This window comes from Vigna unguiculata, chromosome 3 (assembly GCF_037176805.1).
Source record: "Vigna unguiculata cultivar grain cowpea cultivar isolate G323 ecotype 2 chromosome 3, ASM3717680v1, whole genome shotgun sequence".
Classification (NCBI taxonomy): domain Eukaryota; kingdom Viridiplantae; phylum Streptophyta; class Magnoliopsida; order Fabales; family Fabaceae; genus Vigna; species Vigna unguiculata.
In genome coordinates this window covers 60851938-60869897 of record NC_140794.1, presented here as the reverse complement: position 1 = coordinate 60869897, position 17960 = coordinate 60851938, and the positions used below count along the sequence as shown (strand labels likewise).

Here is a 17960-nt window from a genome sequence, read left to right as displayed (position 1 = left end):
ATTATTTTCAATTACCTCAATAAAGATTATTCTGTTTCTAACTCTCCAAGTTTATACAAATATAAACAAAAAATAAAAAGGGAATTAAAAGTCAATTTCAATATTTTTGTATTGAATTTTAAATGACACACAACTTTAGTAATAATAAATAACATCTCATTCTAGTTTTCAAATTAAAGGGTCCTTATAATTTAAAAAGAAACATTTGTCACTACTAGCATCATCTTTTAAATTCAAACCTTCCCTCAACAAATAATAGCATTTAGACCAAGAAACTATTAACTTCAAAATATTAACACTGTCTAATTACTCGGACCATTAAAAATTATAGATGAGCAAAATGTCGAATTAAATATTAAAAACATGATCAAATTACATAGTAGGGATTTTACTGATATAAAAAAAAAATGCATTTGACCAAATAAATTGAATATAGTAACAATAGTAAATGAGTTATAGAAAAGTCAATCAACATTTAATGATTAAATAAGTCCTGAGTGGTCAATAAGCAAAACAAATTACATCCATAATCATCTATTGTATTATGACTAGAGGGTGCACAAAAAAGTATGGCATAATTCGGAACCAGGAATGTTTGCTACCTAAGTGGCTACCAACTTCACTAATATCACTATAGTATGGAGATTATATATTTGATGCTCAAACATATTTGATGCTCAAACGCCAACCCTCAAACAAAAAAAAAAAAACATTCCACTACCAACTATACAAGTCTAGTCCCATCCAGTGGGAACAATAGATGCATAACCACTAGGCCCCTCTTCACCAACCGCAACACCTCCTCCACATAGTTCAACAGAGTTAACATCACCTTCATCATAATTGCAGCTTATATTCAAATTGTCAAAAGAGGTTTCTACAAGGGAGTTTTGCATGTCGTACGAGGTATCAACGTATGAGGTTGTACTAAAAGATTCCACAGCATTATCTGCAATGCCGTGAGAACCGTAGCAGTTGTAGCTTTGCACCTCAGGTTCAGATGGATTTCGAAAATCACGACCGCCATAGCTACCACTGCTGTAACGCTGTGATCCATAACCACGACCACGGCCACCTGAGGAGGAACACTCTGCAAACTGGTTGAGCCAAGAAGGAACTTCTTGGTTTGCCTCCTGCAAGAGTCCAACAAGAGCCTTTGCCATTGGACTGTTCTTGTCGCTGAAGAAAGCAGTGGCTAAACCAGATTTGCCTGCACGGCCTGTTCGTCCAATTCTGTGTACATAGTCATCTATGTCTCTGGGCAAGTCAAAGTTTATGACATGAGCCACATGCGGGATATCCAATCCCCTCGAAGCAACATCGGTTGCAACCAAAATAGGAGTGTGTCCAGACTTAAATGATCTTAAAGCACGTTCCCTCTCCTAAACAACGAAACAAGAACCATTCAGTGATTAATATGTTACCAAGAAAAACATGGAATAAAATTAATGCTCGAGAGCTGAAAACTGTAAAGAACAGAACAAACTACACTAATATGCATGGAAGGGTGTTGAGACTGTACAACGTTATCTATTTTATTGAAGAAAGGAAAAGGATGTTACGTGTTTATTGGGTACAACGTTCCTAATTCGCTTCATTAACACTCAGTTTGGAGTAATTCATTACCAATAAAACCAAAACCCATTGGGAAATGGCAAAAAAAAGACACAGATCTCAAGCACCAGAGAATAAAATAGAAGGCAGAATAGCTAACCATTTGAACTTTGTCACCGTGTATGGCAATAGCTGGAAAGCCACTTTTCGATAACCAGCTTTCTAAAGCATCTGCTCCTCTTTTTGTTTCAACAAATACAAGAGTCAAAGCATGCTGCGATGCAGGAAACAGACAATTAAATCAATTATCCAAAAAACCAATTGACAAACCAATTGACAAACGAGCATAGACACTTATTACCTTCCCATTGGTCCCATGCACCTTTTGGCCACAAAGATGATCAACAAGTTTGTCTCTTTTGTCTGTATCCTGTACAAGCTCAATCTTCTGCACAATGAGTTCAGTGCTCGATCCTACTCTCCCAACAGACAGGAATATGTAGTCCGACAAAAAGTCCGAAGCTAGTTTCTGAGTCATCAATGAAATGCTACATCAAAAGGACTTAACAAGAAACGGTAATAAAATATTACAATGAAGCATGAAAAACGCACCTCTACGAATATAAACAAATATTAAAGCAGGGCAACCCAATAATTTTCATACCTGTATATCATTAGGGAAGGTTGCACTAAACAACAATGTCTGTCTGATACCTGGCGGTGGCATGTGCATTTTCTCCACAATCTTGCGTATTTGACGCTCGAAACCCATATCCAGCATACGATCAGCTTCGTCTAATGCAAGGTACTTAATCCTCTCCAACGAAACCCTTTCTCTCTCAATAATATCCACCAAACGCCCAGGAGTGGCAACTAATATGTCAACCCCCTTCTCCAAAAGGCGCAGCTTTTACCATTTTTAAACAATGAAATGCACAATCAATAACTGAATTTACATTTAAAAACACCAACTTTGTACAGGGGTACATGCATGTCAAAAAACACACCTGCTGAATTATAGGAGACCCACCATAGGCAACAACAACCTTCACTCCAGTTTGAAATGCAAATTTGTTGGCCTCATCGCGTATCTAACAAAAAAACATACATTTAAAATACACAATAAAAGGAAAATAGAATATTTGAGCAGTTTTTACTATTCATCCATGTTTTAAATAACAAAACCTAATATCGTAGTAGAGCGGACAGCAAAATAAAGAAACCTGGCAAGACAACTCCCTTGTAGGAGACAAAATAAGCGCAGTGGGGTATGCAACAGCGACACCACGAGATACAGGCGAAAACCCAGGAGAGGAGCGACCCTTCAAAATCCCGGATATGATGGGAAAGCAAAACGCCGCCGTTTTCCCCGACCCGGTCTGTGCACACGCCATGAGGTCGCGGCCCGCGGTAGCTATGGGAATCGCGTGACGCTGAACGGGCGTGGGTTTCACGTACTTGCATCGCTTGATATTCCTCTTCAACCCTTCGTCCAAGTCCGTATCGTCGAAGACGTTCACCGGCGGAGGCACGTCCTTCCCACTCGCCTCCACGGGGACCGACTCATACGCGTCAAAGTTGATAGCGTCGCCATTTTCTTGTTCCTCCGCGGGGAAACGTGAGTTCCGGTGAGAAGGGTCACGGGGGCGAGAGAATCCACGACCGGCGGAGGCAGCACGGCCGCCGGCGCCACCGCGATGCCAGGGTAGAGGACGGGGAGCGGCAGCACGGGGAAATCCGTTTTGTGCGGGATGATCGGAGGAAGGTGGAATGTAGTTAGAGTGGTGTTGCGGAGGCACATAGGGGGAAGAATAAGACCAGGGCATGGTGAATGGTTGTTGTTTATATGGGTGAAGCGAGGAAGAAGAGGAGGAGTTTTGGTTTGGTAGTAGCAGTAGAGTAGTAGTAAGAATAATAATGGAAGGGTTTGAATGGGTGTTTATATAGCAGAGTGGCTCTGAAAACGACGGGTGAAGTGCAGAGGAGAAAGACATTGAAGGAGAGGGAGAAAGAGGGGTGGGCCCAGTTGGATGACGTGGGATGGAGGCATCGTGCAGAATCCTGGGTCACGTGAAATATCTTTTGGGTGGTGGGACCAGGTGGGCACGTGTCGAAAGGGGATTTGAGGAAAAGCTGATAGAAAATGGGGTGGGTATTTGCAGGGTCTGAACATGAAATAAATGTTGGCGTGGTGGGAGATGGGATGTAGCACAACCCCCAACCAACCACAACCGGAACGCATGACTAATATTCGTAACGATTTGGGGCTAGTTAGTACTACACTACTACACTCTATTACTGTTCTTTCATATTCCTTTATTCCTCTTTCCTCTTCAATCTCTCCTTTTTCTTTCTTAATTTCTGCTATCTATTTCACACCCATATTTCTCTACATACTTCATTCCTTTTTTTTATACCATCAAATCAAATACATCTCTTAGATTTTTTAAACTTATGTCATTCAATTAAATCAAACAAGACTACATAATAATACCAAAAACTAATCTTATCCATAAATACTAATAATATTCATAATTTATATTACATTGGTAATTCTAATAACCAAATTACTCCTTCCTATCGTATTTTTATCTAAAATAAAACATGAACGAGACTAGTTTTGAGATTTAAAACAATGTTTGAGGAGTTTCTGCACCCTTCATATCTTTCAAAGCTTAAATACCTTAAATCTATGGAAAATGAGATAAAAAAGAAGAAGTTAGGTTTAATATTTTTTGTTTTTTTGTTCAATTTCTTTTAACTCATAATATTTATTAAAATAGATCAGTACAGTTCTTTATATCGGAAAACGGTTAACTATAGATGATGAGACATTTTTTCTCTGGTTGAAAACACAGATGTATTATTATGTATCATCCTCAGATAGCATTAACACTCTCATTGAATAAAATAAATTATATTCACTCTTTTACTAAATATTAAGACTATATTGAATAAAAAAAACATTAAATAATTATTACAAATAATGAGACAAAAAATGTACTTGACTAAAAAGGTTAATTGTAATATAAGATCAAAATTATGTTATAAATGTAAAGGGAGTGGAGTACATAATTGAAATCATACTTTTGCATATATTAAGAATGTGTAGATAATATTAAATAATTGTGTGATTTATAATAAATATGCGAAGTTAAAGAATAGTGTATTAGTTGATGTTGAGTAGATTATGATTTTTTTTTATATACGTTTTATTCTACTACAGGAAAAAACATATGAGTAATACATAGAATGCTTTTAGAAGCCTGGGGAATTCGTGAACTGGTGTGATGTTGAATGTTGTTAGGTTATCTGTTGGGAAGGATAAAAAGTTATGAAATCAGTTGTGTTAAAAAAGTAGAAAAAACATAAGTGAAAAGCTGCTTGTTGTGTAATATTTTTTAGGAAGGATGATTGGTTTTTATTTTATATACTTGAATTGTTATTTTGAGACTTTTGAAAAGAACAAAAAGTTTGAATGAAGACTCATGGAATTATAAGGAGGATATTTTATAGGTCGGAAGATAGCATGGTCTTCAAGTTTTAAAAATTCATTATATGTGTAATGAAAATTTATGGAAAAGCAATTAAATTTGATAAATTTTAACTTTTTTATTATATATGTTATTTAATGTTAATAAATAATAAAATTTAAATTTAAATATAATAAACAATATATTTTTTTTAATTTTCTCTCATTTATTTATCGTTTATTTTTTCATTCTTTCTATTGTATGCTTGTTTCTGAATTTTTTTTTTAACACAAACTACTTATTTATATACTCATTTATTAAATGTTTTCTTTCGTTGAGAAGAAAAAAAAATCTCTATTATCCCGCATGATACTAAAATATTTATTTCATATTTTTTTTATGTCATAAGGTAATTCTTTTATATAGGATTTTTTTATGAATATAAAATAAAAAATTAATTATTATATTTTTTATAACCCCGATTTTAATTGTGATTTAATTATTGTAAATTTTTCTTTTAGTAATTTTGTCTCCAATATTTAATTAGATTTTGATAATTTATTTTTTAGTCTTGATTTTTTAATAGATATATTCTTAATATAAGAGAATAGATTTTTTTAAATGATAAAAGGAAATTGATGTAAAGATTAAAATGTTAATATGAAGCATAATGTTAATGATCAGAGAATTTATTTATTTTTTCTTGTTGGTAATGATGATTAAATATATAAATTTTGAGTGCTCACTCCATAATAAAAATTCACTTTTATCCTCATTTCCATATTCAACATGTTATCTTCATTCCCACCAAGCAAGGAATATATTTGTACTCGTTTTCTTAATATTTTAAATATCAAATAACATAGATTCTAATTATCCTAAAAGTAGTGGCAGATCTTAACAACAAATTTTGAAGGACCAAAATAATATATTCAAAACTTATATATTTAATCATTCTCACTAATATAACAAAAGTATATATAATTTAGTATTGACATGTCCTTCTATATTTCTCCTTGATATCATGCTTGAAAAGATGTGAAGTAAATATGTATTTTTTTTTATCTTCATGCGTATATTTCCTTTCATCAATCTGAAAAAATAATCTATCATTTTATTCTTCATCAATATATCTATTTAAAAATCAATGAAACTAAAAAAGAATTTATCAAAATCTAATAAAAAATTGAGAGTCGTAATTATTAAAAAAATATGATAATCAAGTCACAATAAAAAAATAGTTGTGAAAAAACATATAGTATATCACTTTTCATTCCATATTCATATAAAAAAAATATACAAAAAAAAATCATGAGATGAAACAAATACTAAATATTAAACTAATATTGCATTATCAAGAGACAAGAGAGAGTGACATTGAGTTAAATATGTTTTTGGTTTTTCAACTTTATGTGAAAATTGGAATTAGTCCCTCTTCGAAACTTTGACCAAATTTAGTCTCCCAACTTTAGAACTTTGTGGATCTACTCCTTTTAACAAAATTTTGTTAAGTTTATTTGATATTTCAAATGCGTTTCATGGTAGTTTCTTAACTAACGTTGAAGAAAAATGTGTCAAACGGTGTAAACAACTCAAATGCTATCATGAAATGTATTTGAAACGTTAAATTTGGTTGAAAAGAATAAATTCACGCTGTTCTAAAGTTGAGAGACTAAATTGGACCAAAGTTTCGAAAATAGACTAATTCCAATTTTCACTACAAATTCAGGAACAAAAAATATTTAATCCTTAAAAAAATGAGAGAGAACTAACAAGAAATGAGAGCAAAAATATCTTAATAAAATTTTGTGTTCTTTATTATATTTAATTTTATATTATTTATAAACATTAAATACTATTCTTTATTATATACTACCTATATTTTTTAAAATTTAAAAAAAACTAAGACTGTATTCTTCTGGGCCAAATGATTTCAGGGAGAGGGAGGGGGAGAAGAAGAGATTGAAAGGATTAGAGAATGAAGTTATTGTTGTTTCTTTGAAGGGATTTGAAAGTGATTTTGGAATAGACTAGAGAGTGAAGTTTGCGAAAGTTTGTTACTAGATTGATTGGTGTGACATATTAAAAAAAATTAATAGATGAAACAGTTAGATTACTAAAATGTCTCTATTAATATAATATAATATATAAATAATTTAGAATTAATTTTATAAATTTTATTGAATGATTGAAATTGTGAAAAAATTATTTATAAAAAAGGAAAAATACAATATATTTGGTATGAAAATAAATTTAATATGTATGGTGGAAAATAATTTATTTTCATTGAGATTTTATTTTCTTTTTAATACTAATTTTAGAAGTAAGAAATTTTTATTATAACCTTAATAAATTTTTATTTGTGTTACCAATTTTTAATATGTTGTTTTCAAGAGAAATGAATAAATCACGTGCAGGAAAATTGAAATATGAAGGGGTATTTTTGTAAATTGGAGTGTGTCACTCCCTAATCTCACCATGCACAGAGGAATTGTATTTGGAATGAATTCCTCTGATCATCACTCGACATCACCTTCTATCACTCCAAAGAAACATGATAATCACTTGCTAAGCCTTGCTTCCCATTCCACATGATCTTAAACACATGATTCTTCATTTTGACCAGTGAAAACTTTGATTTGAGGTGTGTAGTTAGAAAATTTAGTCACTTATGATTGCTCCATTTTGTTAGGTTTATCTTTTTGCGAAAATTAATTTTACTTGATGTGTTAACGGTTTGTTATGTTCTTGATTGTGGTCTTGGTTTGACCTTGAAGTAAAAGTATGTATTTTGGAAATGATAAATGTGTGTGGTATGAAGTGTAAAATATGCCAATGTGTTGAAATAATTATATATATATATATATATATATATGTATATATATATATATATGTATATATATATATATATACATATATATTTTGTGGATAAGTGTTCTGAACATATGAACGAGGAGTATCAAGTATGAAAAGTTTAAAGGAGGAAATGTCCTATGACATGGTTCGAGAGGAATGTAGTGAAATGTTTCAAGGTGTTATCAGGTATGATGAATGTTGTATTGAATTGAATATTGTGTTTGAATTGTTTGTTTATTTGGGGTTTTGGCTTCTAAGGAGAAGTATAAATTATAGTTTAGTGTTATGCATTCATTAGGAATATGTGTTGGGCAAAAGTCACTTTATACTCTACTAGATTTACAAACTCACAGAGTGTCGTAGTCTAAGTGATGAGAGTTGAATGATGTTCTTTTGGTGGGATTAGGGGTGAGACTCCTCATTTGGTAATGTCATAATTAAATTACATTGTCCACAGGAATTTGATTCAAGATTGATTAGACCAAGTGGAGTCCCCCAATTATGGATGGTTATAGAATCGCTAAGCCTAAGTTACAGCCAATAGTACCTAAAATATATAAAAGATGGTTAGGTCATGCGGGTTCTCCATAATAATTATGACCCATTCCCGTAGCCAATTTAGCTCTTAATAGAGGATCATTCAAGTCAGGCTTTTTTGTTATTGGATAGGTGAATTCTTATAGATTCATTCTCCAAAAGAACCAAATATGATAATTTTTCATCATTCGACTCGAGCACTAATCAAATTTTTCAGTTATATCTATAAAATAAACTAGAAAAAAAATGTATGTGTTATCCATACATATATGAAGATTCTAAATAATAAAATAAATTTGATTATATTCTCTTTTCTCAAAACTACAATAAATTTTTCAATTATATCAATAAAATAAACTAGAAAAAAAAATGTATGTGTTATCCATACATATATGAAGATTCTAAATAATAAAATAAATTTGATTATATTCTCTTTTCTCAAAACTACAATTTTTTATCGGATTAAGTTCTTTTTAAGTAAATTATAGTAAATGTTCGATATATATATATATATATATATATTTTCCTTCATGTTTCTTGTTCAAAATTTAGTAATAGTAACGATTAACGAATATCATAATGAAATATTTTATTGAATAACAATTTAGTCTATATTTTTGAGTTGTTACACTACTGCTGTAACTAATTCAATTTGAGGTTGAAACTATATTTCACATTCATAAATAAAAAATATTGATATCAATTATCTAAATATTTAAAGTTATAATCGTACTAACTTTAACAAAATAATATTAAAGAAAATTTCAATAGACAAAATCAAGTTTATTTATAATTTACAATAATTTTCTTAACAATTATTTTGCCCCCTTTAAACAATAAAAACTACAAGCAAGATAAATAAGAGGACGACAAACATACCATGCTTTTGGAAAATTAAGAAAAAGTTTAATTATGTCTTTAGTCCTCATTTTCGTAGCAAAATATCAATTTGATCCTTATATTTTTTCTTTTCAAAATTTGGTATTTGTTTTGGAAAATTTGATGTGATCAAGTTCATTCGTTAGTGATACAGTAACAATGTTAAATGGGTGTCACATGTCAGTTATTGAATTTATTTATTTATTTTTAAAAAATAAAAAATTTACCACGTGTCAAGCTGTCATCGTGTCACGTGGTAATAATATAGTGATGTGGTAGTGACAATGTCACATGTCACTTGTACGCCAGATGTCATTTTCACATTCTCAATTTGGTCCCTTTATTTTAACTTTTGTCTTAATTTAGTCTCAATTTTTGTAAAAATATAACAATTTTGTCTTGTCCAAATTGAAACCAAATTTAATTTTTATATAAATGTACACAAATATTTCTATCGAAATTGGTATTTGAAGTAAATATTTTTAACAAAATTAAGTTTATTTAAATTTATATTTTATATTGAACTTTATTTAAAATTGTTTTAAAGTTATTAATAGAAAATAATGTTAATAGAAAAAGAAATCATAAATTATATTGATATTTTATTACATCGTACTTTAATATTATCTTTTATTTTTTTATTTGAAATTATATTTCAAATAATTGTATATTTTTAAAATGTATAAAGTTCAATAATTTCTATACAAATGTTTGAGTTGGTGTAAAAATAAGAATTATAAAAATTTTAAAAATAGTTTTAACTAGTTCATGTAACAATAAAAACAAATAAATTTAAAATTTGAAAACAATTTTAAGTAAAATTGAATGTAAAACACAAATTTAAATAAATTTAGTTATGTTAAAAATATATAATTAAAATATCAATTTGAAAAAAAATATCAAATTTAATAAAAATATTGGTATAACATTTATAAATTGCATATTTTTTACAAAAATTATGACTAAATTGAGACAGAAATTGAATTATAGGGACAAAATTGAGAATAAGGATATGACACCTGACATAATACTGATACGTGACATTATCACTGTCACATCACTTTGTTACTGTTATGTGACATGACGACAATTTGACACGTGACAATTTTGTTTTTTTTTAAATTCAAAAAAATAAATAAATAATTTAAAAAAAAAAATTTCTAAGAACTGACACGTGACACCTCATTTAACGCTGTTACTGTTTAACCGAAAAAGACTTGATTGTATCAATTTTCTCTATAAAAATAGAAATCAAAGACATAATTAAATCTTAAGAAAACGTCATCAAATCTACCAAAGTAACTATCTAAATATGGATAAGTTGAGAAATTAATTTTTCAATAAAACCGGTAAAACTTTGAAATATTAAAATAAGATAAAACCAATAAAGAATAGAAGAACCTAGAATAAAAGACTTAGTTTTAATTATCTACTTGTGGATAAAATTCTGATCATGTAAAACATGAGAAAATACTTTAAACATACTGGAGATTGATGAAGAGAAAAAGAAAACAATTTGAACTAGAGAGAGGCAATGAGATAAATATAAAATATGAAAAAAGAAACATGATACTTACATTAGTTTTTATTTTTTTATAGTTTTTTCTATATATATATATATATATATATAAAATATTCAATCTTATTTTTCTTAAGGTAATTTAATTTTGTTAAATACTCACTTTCATTTTTTACTGTGCAAAAAGAATAAAAATAAGTATTTTTCTTTTGTAAAACAGTACTTAAGTCAGCTTGTGATAAATAAAATATGAAGAAGATTTTTAATCATGTCTTGGGCCAATTTATGTCCATTGGACTAAACAAATTAGTGTCTTTCTTTATGTACCTCCAAATTTTTTTTAAATTCTCAAAAAATTCTTTAACCATTTAAAAAAATTCGCAAACACCATATCTCCAAAATTATATCAACTTTCAAAAGTTAAAATATATCACCGAAAGTCGATTTTCGGAGTAAAAAAACATTAGAAAGTCGACTTCCGTAAGTTAATAAATTAATTTTATTTTCAATATTTTTAATTTTTTTAAAATTTATTTTTTCTAACTTTTAATTATTTTTTTAGTTTATTATTTATTATTTTATTTCTTTTTTATGTTTTCATATTTCTTAATATATATTTTAAAAAAATTAATATCTATATATATAATTTTATTTTTATTTAATATACTGAAAACTAAATATAAATATAAATATAAGTAAAATTAAAATAATATTAAACTTTATATAAAAAAACAAAAAAATTAAAAAATTTATTCTGCTTCATTTAATTTTATTTAATATTTAAATTAATTTTAAAATAATAAAACTTTAAATAAAAAAAAGAAAATATATATACAAATATATATATATATTCGTTTTTTTTTAATTTTAAATTTCATTATTTATATATATATATATATATATATATATTATTTTAAATAAGATTTTTTTAATTTTTTTTAATTTTATTAAAGTTTTAATAAATTTTATAAAAATAAATTTAATTTTAAAAATATAAAAAGATATACAATTGAAAAATTTTTAAAAATTTGATTAAAATTAAATATTTAAATTTTAAATAAAATTAAAAATTCAAATAAAATATAAATATTATACACATGAAATATATAAATAAAATAAATAAAATAAAAAATAATTTAAATTAAAATAGTAAAACTTTAACTAAAAACAAACAAAATAATATATATATATATATATATATATATTTCATTTTTTTAAATTTAAAGTTTTATTATTTTAATTTAAATTATTTTTCATTTTTTATTTAGCATTTTTTCTTACTTATTTTTTATTTTCTAAAATAATTTTTTTAAAATTTATATATTTTAAAATTTTTAATATTTGTAATACGTGTTTTAAAAAATAAAATAAAATAAAAGGTAGAAAACATAAATTTTAAAAAAAAATATTTAAAATAAAATTAATTGTTTTGGTTTCGGAAGTCGACTTGCGGTAATGATTTTTGACTTCCGGAAGTCGACTTCTGGAGATATATTTTGACTTCCGAAAGTCGACTTCTGGAGATATATTTTGACTTTCGAAAATCGACTTTCGGGGATATATTTTGACTTCCGGAAGTCAACTTCCGATGATATATTTTGACTTCCGGAAGTCAACATCCAGAAGTAATTTTGGGGGTGTGATGTCCGTGAGTTTTATTAAATGATAAAGGATTTTTTGGGAATTTAAAGAAATTTTGGAGTTGTAGAAGAAATGCTTGGAGGTGTAGGAAGAAAGACCCACAAATTATTTATTGATTCCTTTTCTTTCAAATATAGCTTTTAGTTATTTTCTCAGAGATTTTTTTTTCTGTACATTTTCTAAATGATAAGAGTGGTTCATTCTCGAAGGAAAGGCTGAAATGTGGACACAAAAAGGAGAATACCCTTTATATATCGTTATATATACTATTTAGAACTCTCACTTTTAAAGAAGATTTTTTTTTTCTTGTTCACTCGTGGTGAAACTTTTGTAGACATCTTATGGATTAGGGTGAGTTACCTAATCGACATGTCTAAAATTTTACAAACTATGTAGAAACGCTGTAATAAAGAAGGGTTCATAAATTTCAATTTTTCAGAACACTATATCCAGCTTTTATTTTTCTCCACCCTTCTTCTATATTTAGTCATTGTCTGTTTATAGGCTCTTCAACTTTTTTCGTTCTTTTCTTTTTTAATGCACTTACTAAAATTTGAATGGACGTATCATTCTTTCAGGCATTACATCCAACTTGACAGACAAGCCAAGGTTCGTAATCATGACGAAAAAATTTAGAGAATTGTTTTTTATTTATATATTTGTAATAATTGTATTTAACTTCTGTTTCTATATTAGCAATAGTCTAAATAATGGGCACAGAAAAAATTATCAATTATGGACACGTTACAATCATGGTAGCTACTGGGATATATTTGGTCCTATTTCTCTATTTCTAGACAAAGATGAAATCTGACCTTTTATACAATTTATTGAAAAATTGGTTAATTTAAGTTCAGAGCAGAATAAACGATAAACGCGCAATTTCGGCTAAACTTGATAAGAACCTAACGTTGATACGTGTAATTTCGGTTTGCTTCATCCGTCTCTTTTCTCTTTACAGCATGTGGCCTCAGAAATCACATAAAAGTCTAGTTCACACCACTCTACACTAAAAGTACCCTTAAATTGATTGATGGAGCTTAAAGTTTCTGACTTTGAAAATATACAGCATATTTCATGTTCAGATTGCATTTTATGAGATGGTTAGGTCTCTCCCCACAAATTATAGTTCTAAACTAAAAATCATGTTCATACACTACCTAACAATACTTTCTGCCAAACAAGACAATCGTAAACGTTTGCACTCTCCGTGCAGGGTTTGAGGGGTGCAAACTTTAATTCAAAAAGGCTAGTAGTGTTTCATCACAGTACAAAACTTAGAGGCAACCCTAAATTCTTTTCAGCCTTGACTCCACTTGTGCTCACATATATATATAAACACGTTATGAAAAGGGTTGTTGGTCAGTTGGGTGTGACTACAGAAAATGAGGGTGAAAAATTCATAGATTTGTTTTTATATGAAATTGTATTTAAAAGTAATTCTTGAATTTTTCACCCTCAATTTCATAAGAATACCAAACTCACTCTAAGCATTATTCATCTCTCCCTCCAACACGCCAGTCATACATTGGTTGCAGCAACACAAAAGACAAGCTAATGATAAACCATGTGATCTGGTAAGCAACCTAGTCAAATTTTTCAAAATGTAGCAGCTGTGTATCAATATCTGTAACTCTATATGATAAGTAAAACATCTCATCAATGTTTCACCTCTTGTGATGAGCGTGATGTCAGGGGTTCCAGATGAAACAAAATAATAGACAGCACCATGGTGTTCTGCCAAGATTTGACCCAGCTTCTCACCAACATATACCACAAGATGAGATACTTCAACCGGTTACCAAAGCTCATTGTGATTGTTTAGAACTATACAGCCTCTAAGCTTGAAGAATCTGACAGTGAACTATGTGACTTTTGAGTCGGTTTCTCCCGGCAAGGCTAGACCACAGATTTGTGACCAATGTCTTGAACTGGCCTTTCCCAGCAATAGTTTCCCATAACTGTTCTGCGGAAGATCCTTTCAAATCTTCAAGTTTTGAAACATCAACCAGAGAAATGCTCATATTATTCCGGATGATGCAGAGTTTCCCATTCAGGGGAACAAGAGCCGCAGCCTCCAAAGCCCGAGAGCTCCCCAAATGCATTTTACTGTCAATATGCTTGCTCCATGAATCGGTGACCTCATCATAAACCCTAACTTTGCAGCCATCCTTGCAGTCCAAGGCATAGAGCTTTCCATTTAGGGTAGTGCTAGGGTTCCTCCAGCCAGAAACCATTCCATCATAAATGGGGTACCAGCTATCATTCTCTGGCTGGTAGACCTCACTCAGAACCTGCTGGTGAGGACCAAGTCCCTTGAGGAACCACTTCCCATCGTAGACAACTCCTATGAAAGGCACCATTGCAGTGCTCATATCTGAAATAAACGACCATCTATTCTTGTTGGGATCATACACTTCAGCTGATCTCAAGGATCGGTGCACACCCTCATTCTCCCCACCAGCCACGTAGAGGCAATTGTTTATGACACAGGAGCCAAAGAAGTGCCGCCTTCGAAGCATATCTGGGGCACGGTGCCACTTATTTGTCCTAGCACTGTAAAATATGACGCGTCTCATGGATCCCTTTAGAGGGTCCTTCCCACCAAACAAGTACAGGTGACAGCCATTGAGAACAGCACAGCCAAAACCAAGAGCTCCAGAATATTCCCTTGGAACAGGTGGCAGGGGTTGCCACAGTTGGTACACAGGATCAAAGGCATGCCATGAGATTTTCCCGTCTCTGTCCCTCTTAATAACATATATCCATTCTTCTGCAATTCCAAGACTCTTGCGGAGAGAATAAAAGAAGTTACCGACCAAAAGACGGTACCATCTTTTGCAGACTAGCCGGAGTTTGCGATGCTCCACACGGGGGACACGAATTAGGCATGCAATAGCTAGATCATCAGGGAGTCCTGGAAGTAGTGGGGATTGATTGCGGCTTCTGTCACCACGTGCTGGCTTGTTTCTAGTTGGGTGAATAGATGGCTTTATATCAGGCCGAAGACAGAGCTTCGTTCCAGGGACATACCTCTTTGCTCCAGCAACAGTTTTCAGGCCCGTATCTACTCTGCATAGACATGCAGTTGTATCCACCTGCATAAACACATTTGAAACACAAAAATTCTTTATCTACACCTAAAATGGAAGCATATATTTCTTTTTTGCTGTAGTACGATAAATTATAACTCGAACACGACAAATTGATGCCTCTCAGCAAGGATAGCACCTTGTTTACTAATGAGTAATAGCTTAAACATTAATCAGTGACAGCTATCTTTCAGGCTCAGATAAAGTCATATGTTAACATAAGCCAATCACCAGTTTATAAATCATGAGAAATAATTTACAATATACTTTATCGTATTTTGATGAATATTGACCGCAAGAGTTGACTTGACACAATTTGACAAGGCATTTGAAAGGTCCTATGCAATCAAACCTTCATAAAGTCCAGGGTAATTTCAAATCTTAAGCCTCAGAAATATTTGGCCCGTGTTAGAAAGAAATTTAATCCATTAGTTTTGCATCCAACCATCCCCACACTTCTGAATGTGCAGCACGCTTAACAATTAACGAAAAAACACAAGTGGTGTCACATTACTGAGAATTTAGCAGTGAGATTATACAAAATATTGTCCCCGTCTAAATACCCGGATTACAGCATTTAAATATAAGAGTTTCTCATCTATCATGGCCCAAAAGCCTGCAGCAACATTTCATCGATTAAAGAAAATTAAGCACAGAATTTTCACAGAGGTTAAAATGCAACAAATAGAAAATCGAAGGGTAAAAAAATAAATGTTCTGTAAGCAATGGCATGCAATAGAACAAAACCACCCGAATCGATTCCAAAAGTCTTCCCTTCATCCCCACAACACCCTAAAAAGAGGTCTTTCTTGAAGCTTCTTTTTCGACAAACACTTCTAGAGCTCTTTTGAAACAACATATTAGGTCAAGGCAAACATCAGCAGTTAGATCAGTAACATGGACACAGAAAGACAAAACCCAAATGGTCTAAATAGCAAGAGTTACGATACTTTCCAAAGAGATGACCATACAAAAAGGGGAACTCAAACCAACCTAGCATTGGTTTACCTCATAACCTAAACATGAAAATGACATACAAACTAGAAAAAAGAGAGAGGGATAAGAAAAAGCGTATAAATCAATTACCAAAGGAGGCTGAATAACTCTGTCCATCTTACTCGGCTTCAAATTCACGTCTTCCGACAAAGATAACTCCACAATCAGCACCACTAAAAATCGAGTCTTTATCCCTCAACCTCCATACCCAACACGAAATTGGAGAGAATCCAGTCCCATAATCCCTTTCTACTTCCGTCCCAGTTCAATTTAACTTGCAAGAAAATTGAAACTTGAGAGCGAAATTTGAAGCACGTTCTCTCACAACAACGAGGCAAGTATGGCCTAACAAATCACTCACAAAGGATGATCAAGGAGAGCCATGTGGAATACGAGAAGCTCCACATTGAAAATTTCCAAGAATCTAGTCAAATCAAATGCCCTAAATCTTATCTGGTGAGTCTAAAGAGGGGAAAACCTAAATGCGAGACAGCGCGAAATTGGGGCAAAGGGGAAGCACTGAAAGAGGAAAAGAGACCCCTTTGGTTCTTACCATCAAACTTCAGTGGAGTTTAGGGCCCATCTCCTCAACGGCACAACCTACCAAGCATAAGAGTGTGTTCAGCAAGAGAACTAGAAGAAGGGAAGGTAAGACTTTAGAGAGAGAGAGAGAAGGAGCAAATTGAAATTGTTTTTTTTTTTTTTGAAAAAAGGAAAGCAAAGCAAAACCATTAAAGCAGGAGAGAAAAAATGATGACACCTTGGTGGTTGCCCATTGGAGAATTGGAGAAAAGAGGAACATTTGACAACTTGGGTTGGAAGATAGCTTTTGTTTTGTTTGTTTGTTTCTTTGGAGACTAGGGAGGTTTTGGTTTGGGAATGGGAAAGTCAAAACTCCAAATCAAATACAATACAATACAAATACCACAACCACTCCTTGTTACTGTGGAGTTGAAGATTGAACTATGCAAACACTACAAAGGCAGACAAAGATTCAGAACAAAATAACATGGGTCCACCTCTGCAGAAAAAATGAAAAAAGAATAATACTCCACCAACTATATATTTAATAATGTAATGTAAGATATGTTGCAGGGTGTATGTTTTGTTTGTTTGACCCACCGCACTGCATCTGCATCATCACACACACACACACATCATGTAACTATTCCCACTCCACCAAGGGTACTTTGGTAGTTCTGCTCGCTGGGAAGGTGGTGGGTGTCCTATCATCCTTTGCATATGATTAGAAACGGGCCCTGCTAGAGGGTTTACCGCTCAGTTACCAACTACTTACTTGCATTTCTCTTTTTTTCCCCTCCTTCCTGCACTCAATATTATTCTTATTCTGATTGGATTATCATAACTAGCCTACCTCTATATGCTTTTGCAGTTTTATTTATCTTTTTCTAG

At 31.3% G+C, this 17960-nt stretch overlaps 2 protein-coding genes across 2 annotated transcripts; both read right to left on the bottom strand.

Annotated features, from left to right (window-relative positions):
- Nucleotides 1–453: 453 nt before the first annotated feature.
- On the bottom strand, nt 454–3469 carry LOC114176949 (DEAD-box ATP-dependent RNA helicase 52B-like). The gene is made up of 6 exons (XM_028062153.2): nt 2778–3469; nt 2562–2645; nt 2219–2461; nt 1916–2083; nt 1715–1828; nt 454–1382 (listed from the first exon to the last, which is right to left on the bottom strand). The coding sequence occupies exons 1-6, from the start codon at nt 3378–3380 to the stop codon at nt 735–737; spliced, it is 1860 nt and encodes a 619-aa protein (XP_027917954.2). The 5' UTR covers nt 3381–3469; the 3' UTR covers nt 454–734.
- Nucleotides 3470–13629: 10160 nt separating this feature from the next.
- LOC114177814 (F-box/kelch-repeat protein At1g55270-like) lies at nt 13630–17521 on the bottom strand. The gene is made up of 3 exons (XM_028063366.2): nt 17308–17521; nt 16638–17147; nt 13630–15557 (listed from the first exon to the last, which is right to left on the bottom strand). Exons 2-3 carry the CDS (start codon nt 16662–16664, stop codon nt 14298–14300), a joined length of 1287 nt encoding a protein of 428 aa, XP_027919167.1. The 5' UTR covers nt 16665–17147; nt 17308–17521; the 3' UTR covers nt 13630–14297.
- Between the last annotated feature and the right edge of the window lie 439 nt (nt 17522–17960).

Bases quoted from the DNA above. Each gene is read 5' to 3' on its own strand.
- LOC114176949 (XM_028062153.2), bottom strand. From the start codon at position 3,380: ATGCCCTGGTCTTATTCTTCCCCCTATGTGCCTCCGCAACACCACTCT. The intron at 2,084-2,218 runs GTATGAAAATTA...TTGATGACTCAG, and splicing joins CCTTCCCTAATGATATACAG to AAACTAGCTTCGGACTTTTT. The intron at 1,383-1,714 runs GTTAGCTATTCT...TTCGTTGTTTAG, and splicing joins ACGGTGACAAAGTTCAAATG to GAGAGGGAACGTGCTTTAAG.
- LOC114177814 (XM_028063366.2), bottom strand. From the start codon at position 16,664: ATGGACAGAGTTATTCAGCCTCCTTTG. The intron at 15,558-16,637 runs GTAATTGATTTA...GTGTTTATGCAG, and splicing joins GAGTTATTCAGCCTCCTTTG to GTGGATACAACTGCATGTCT.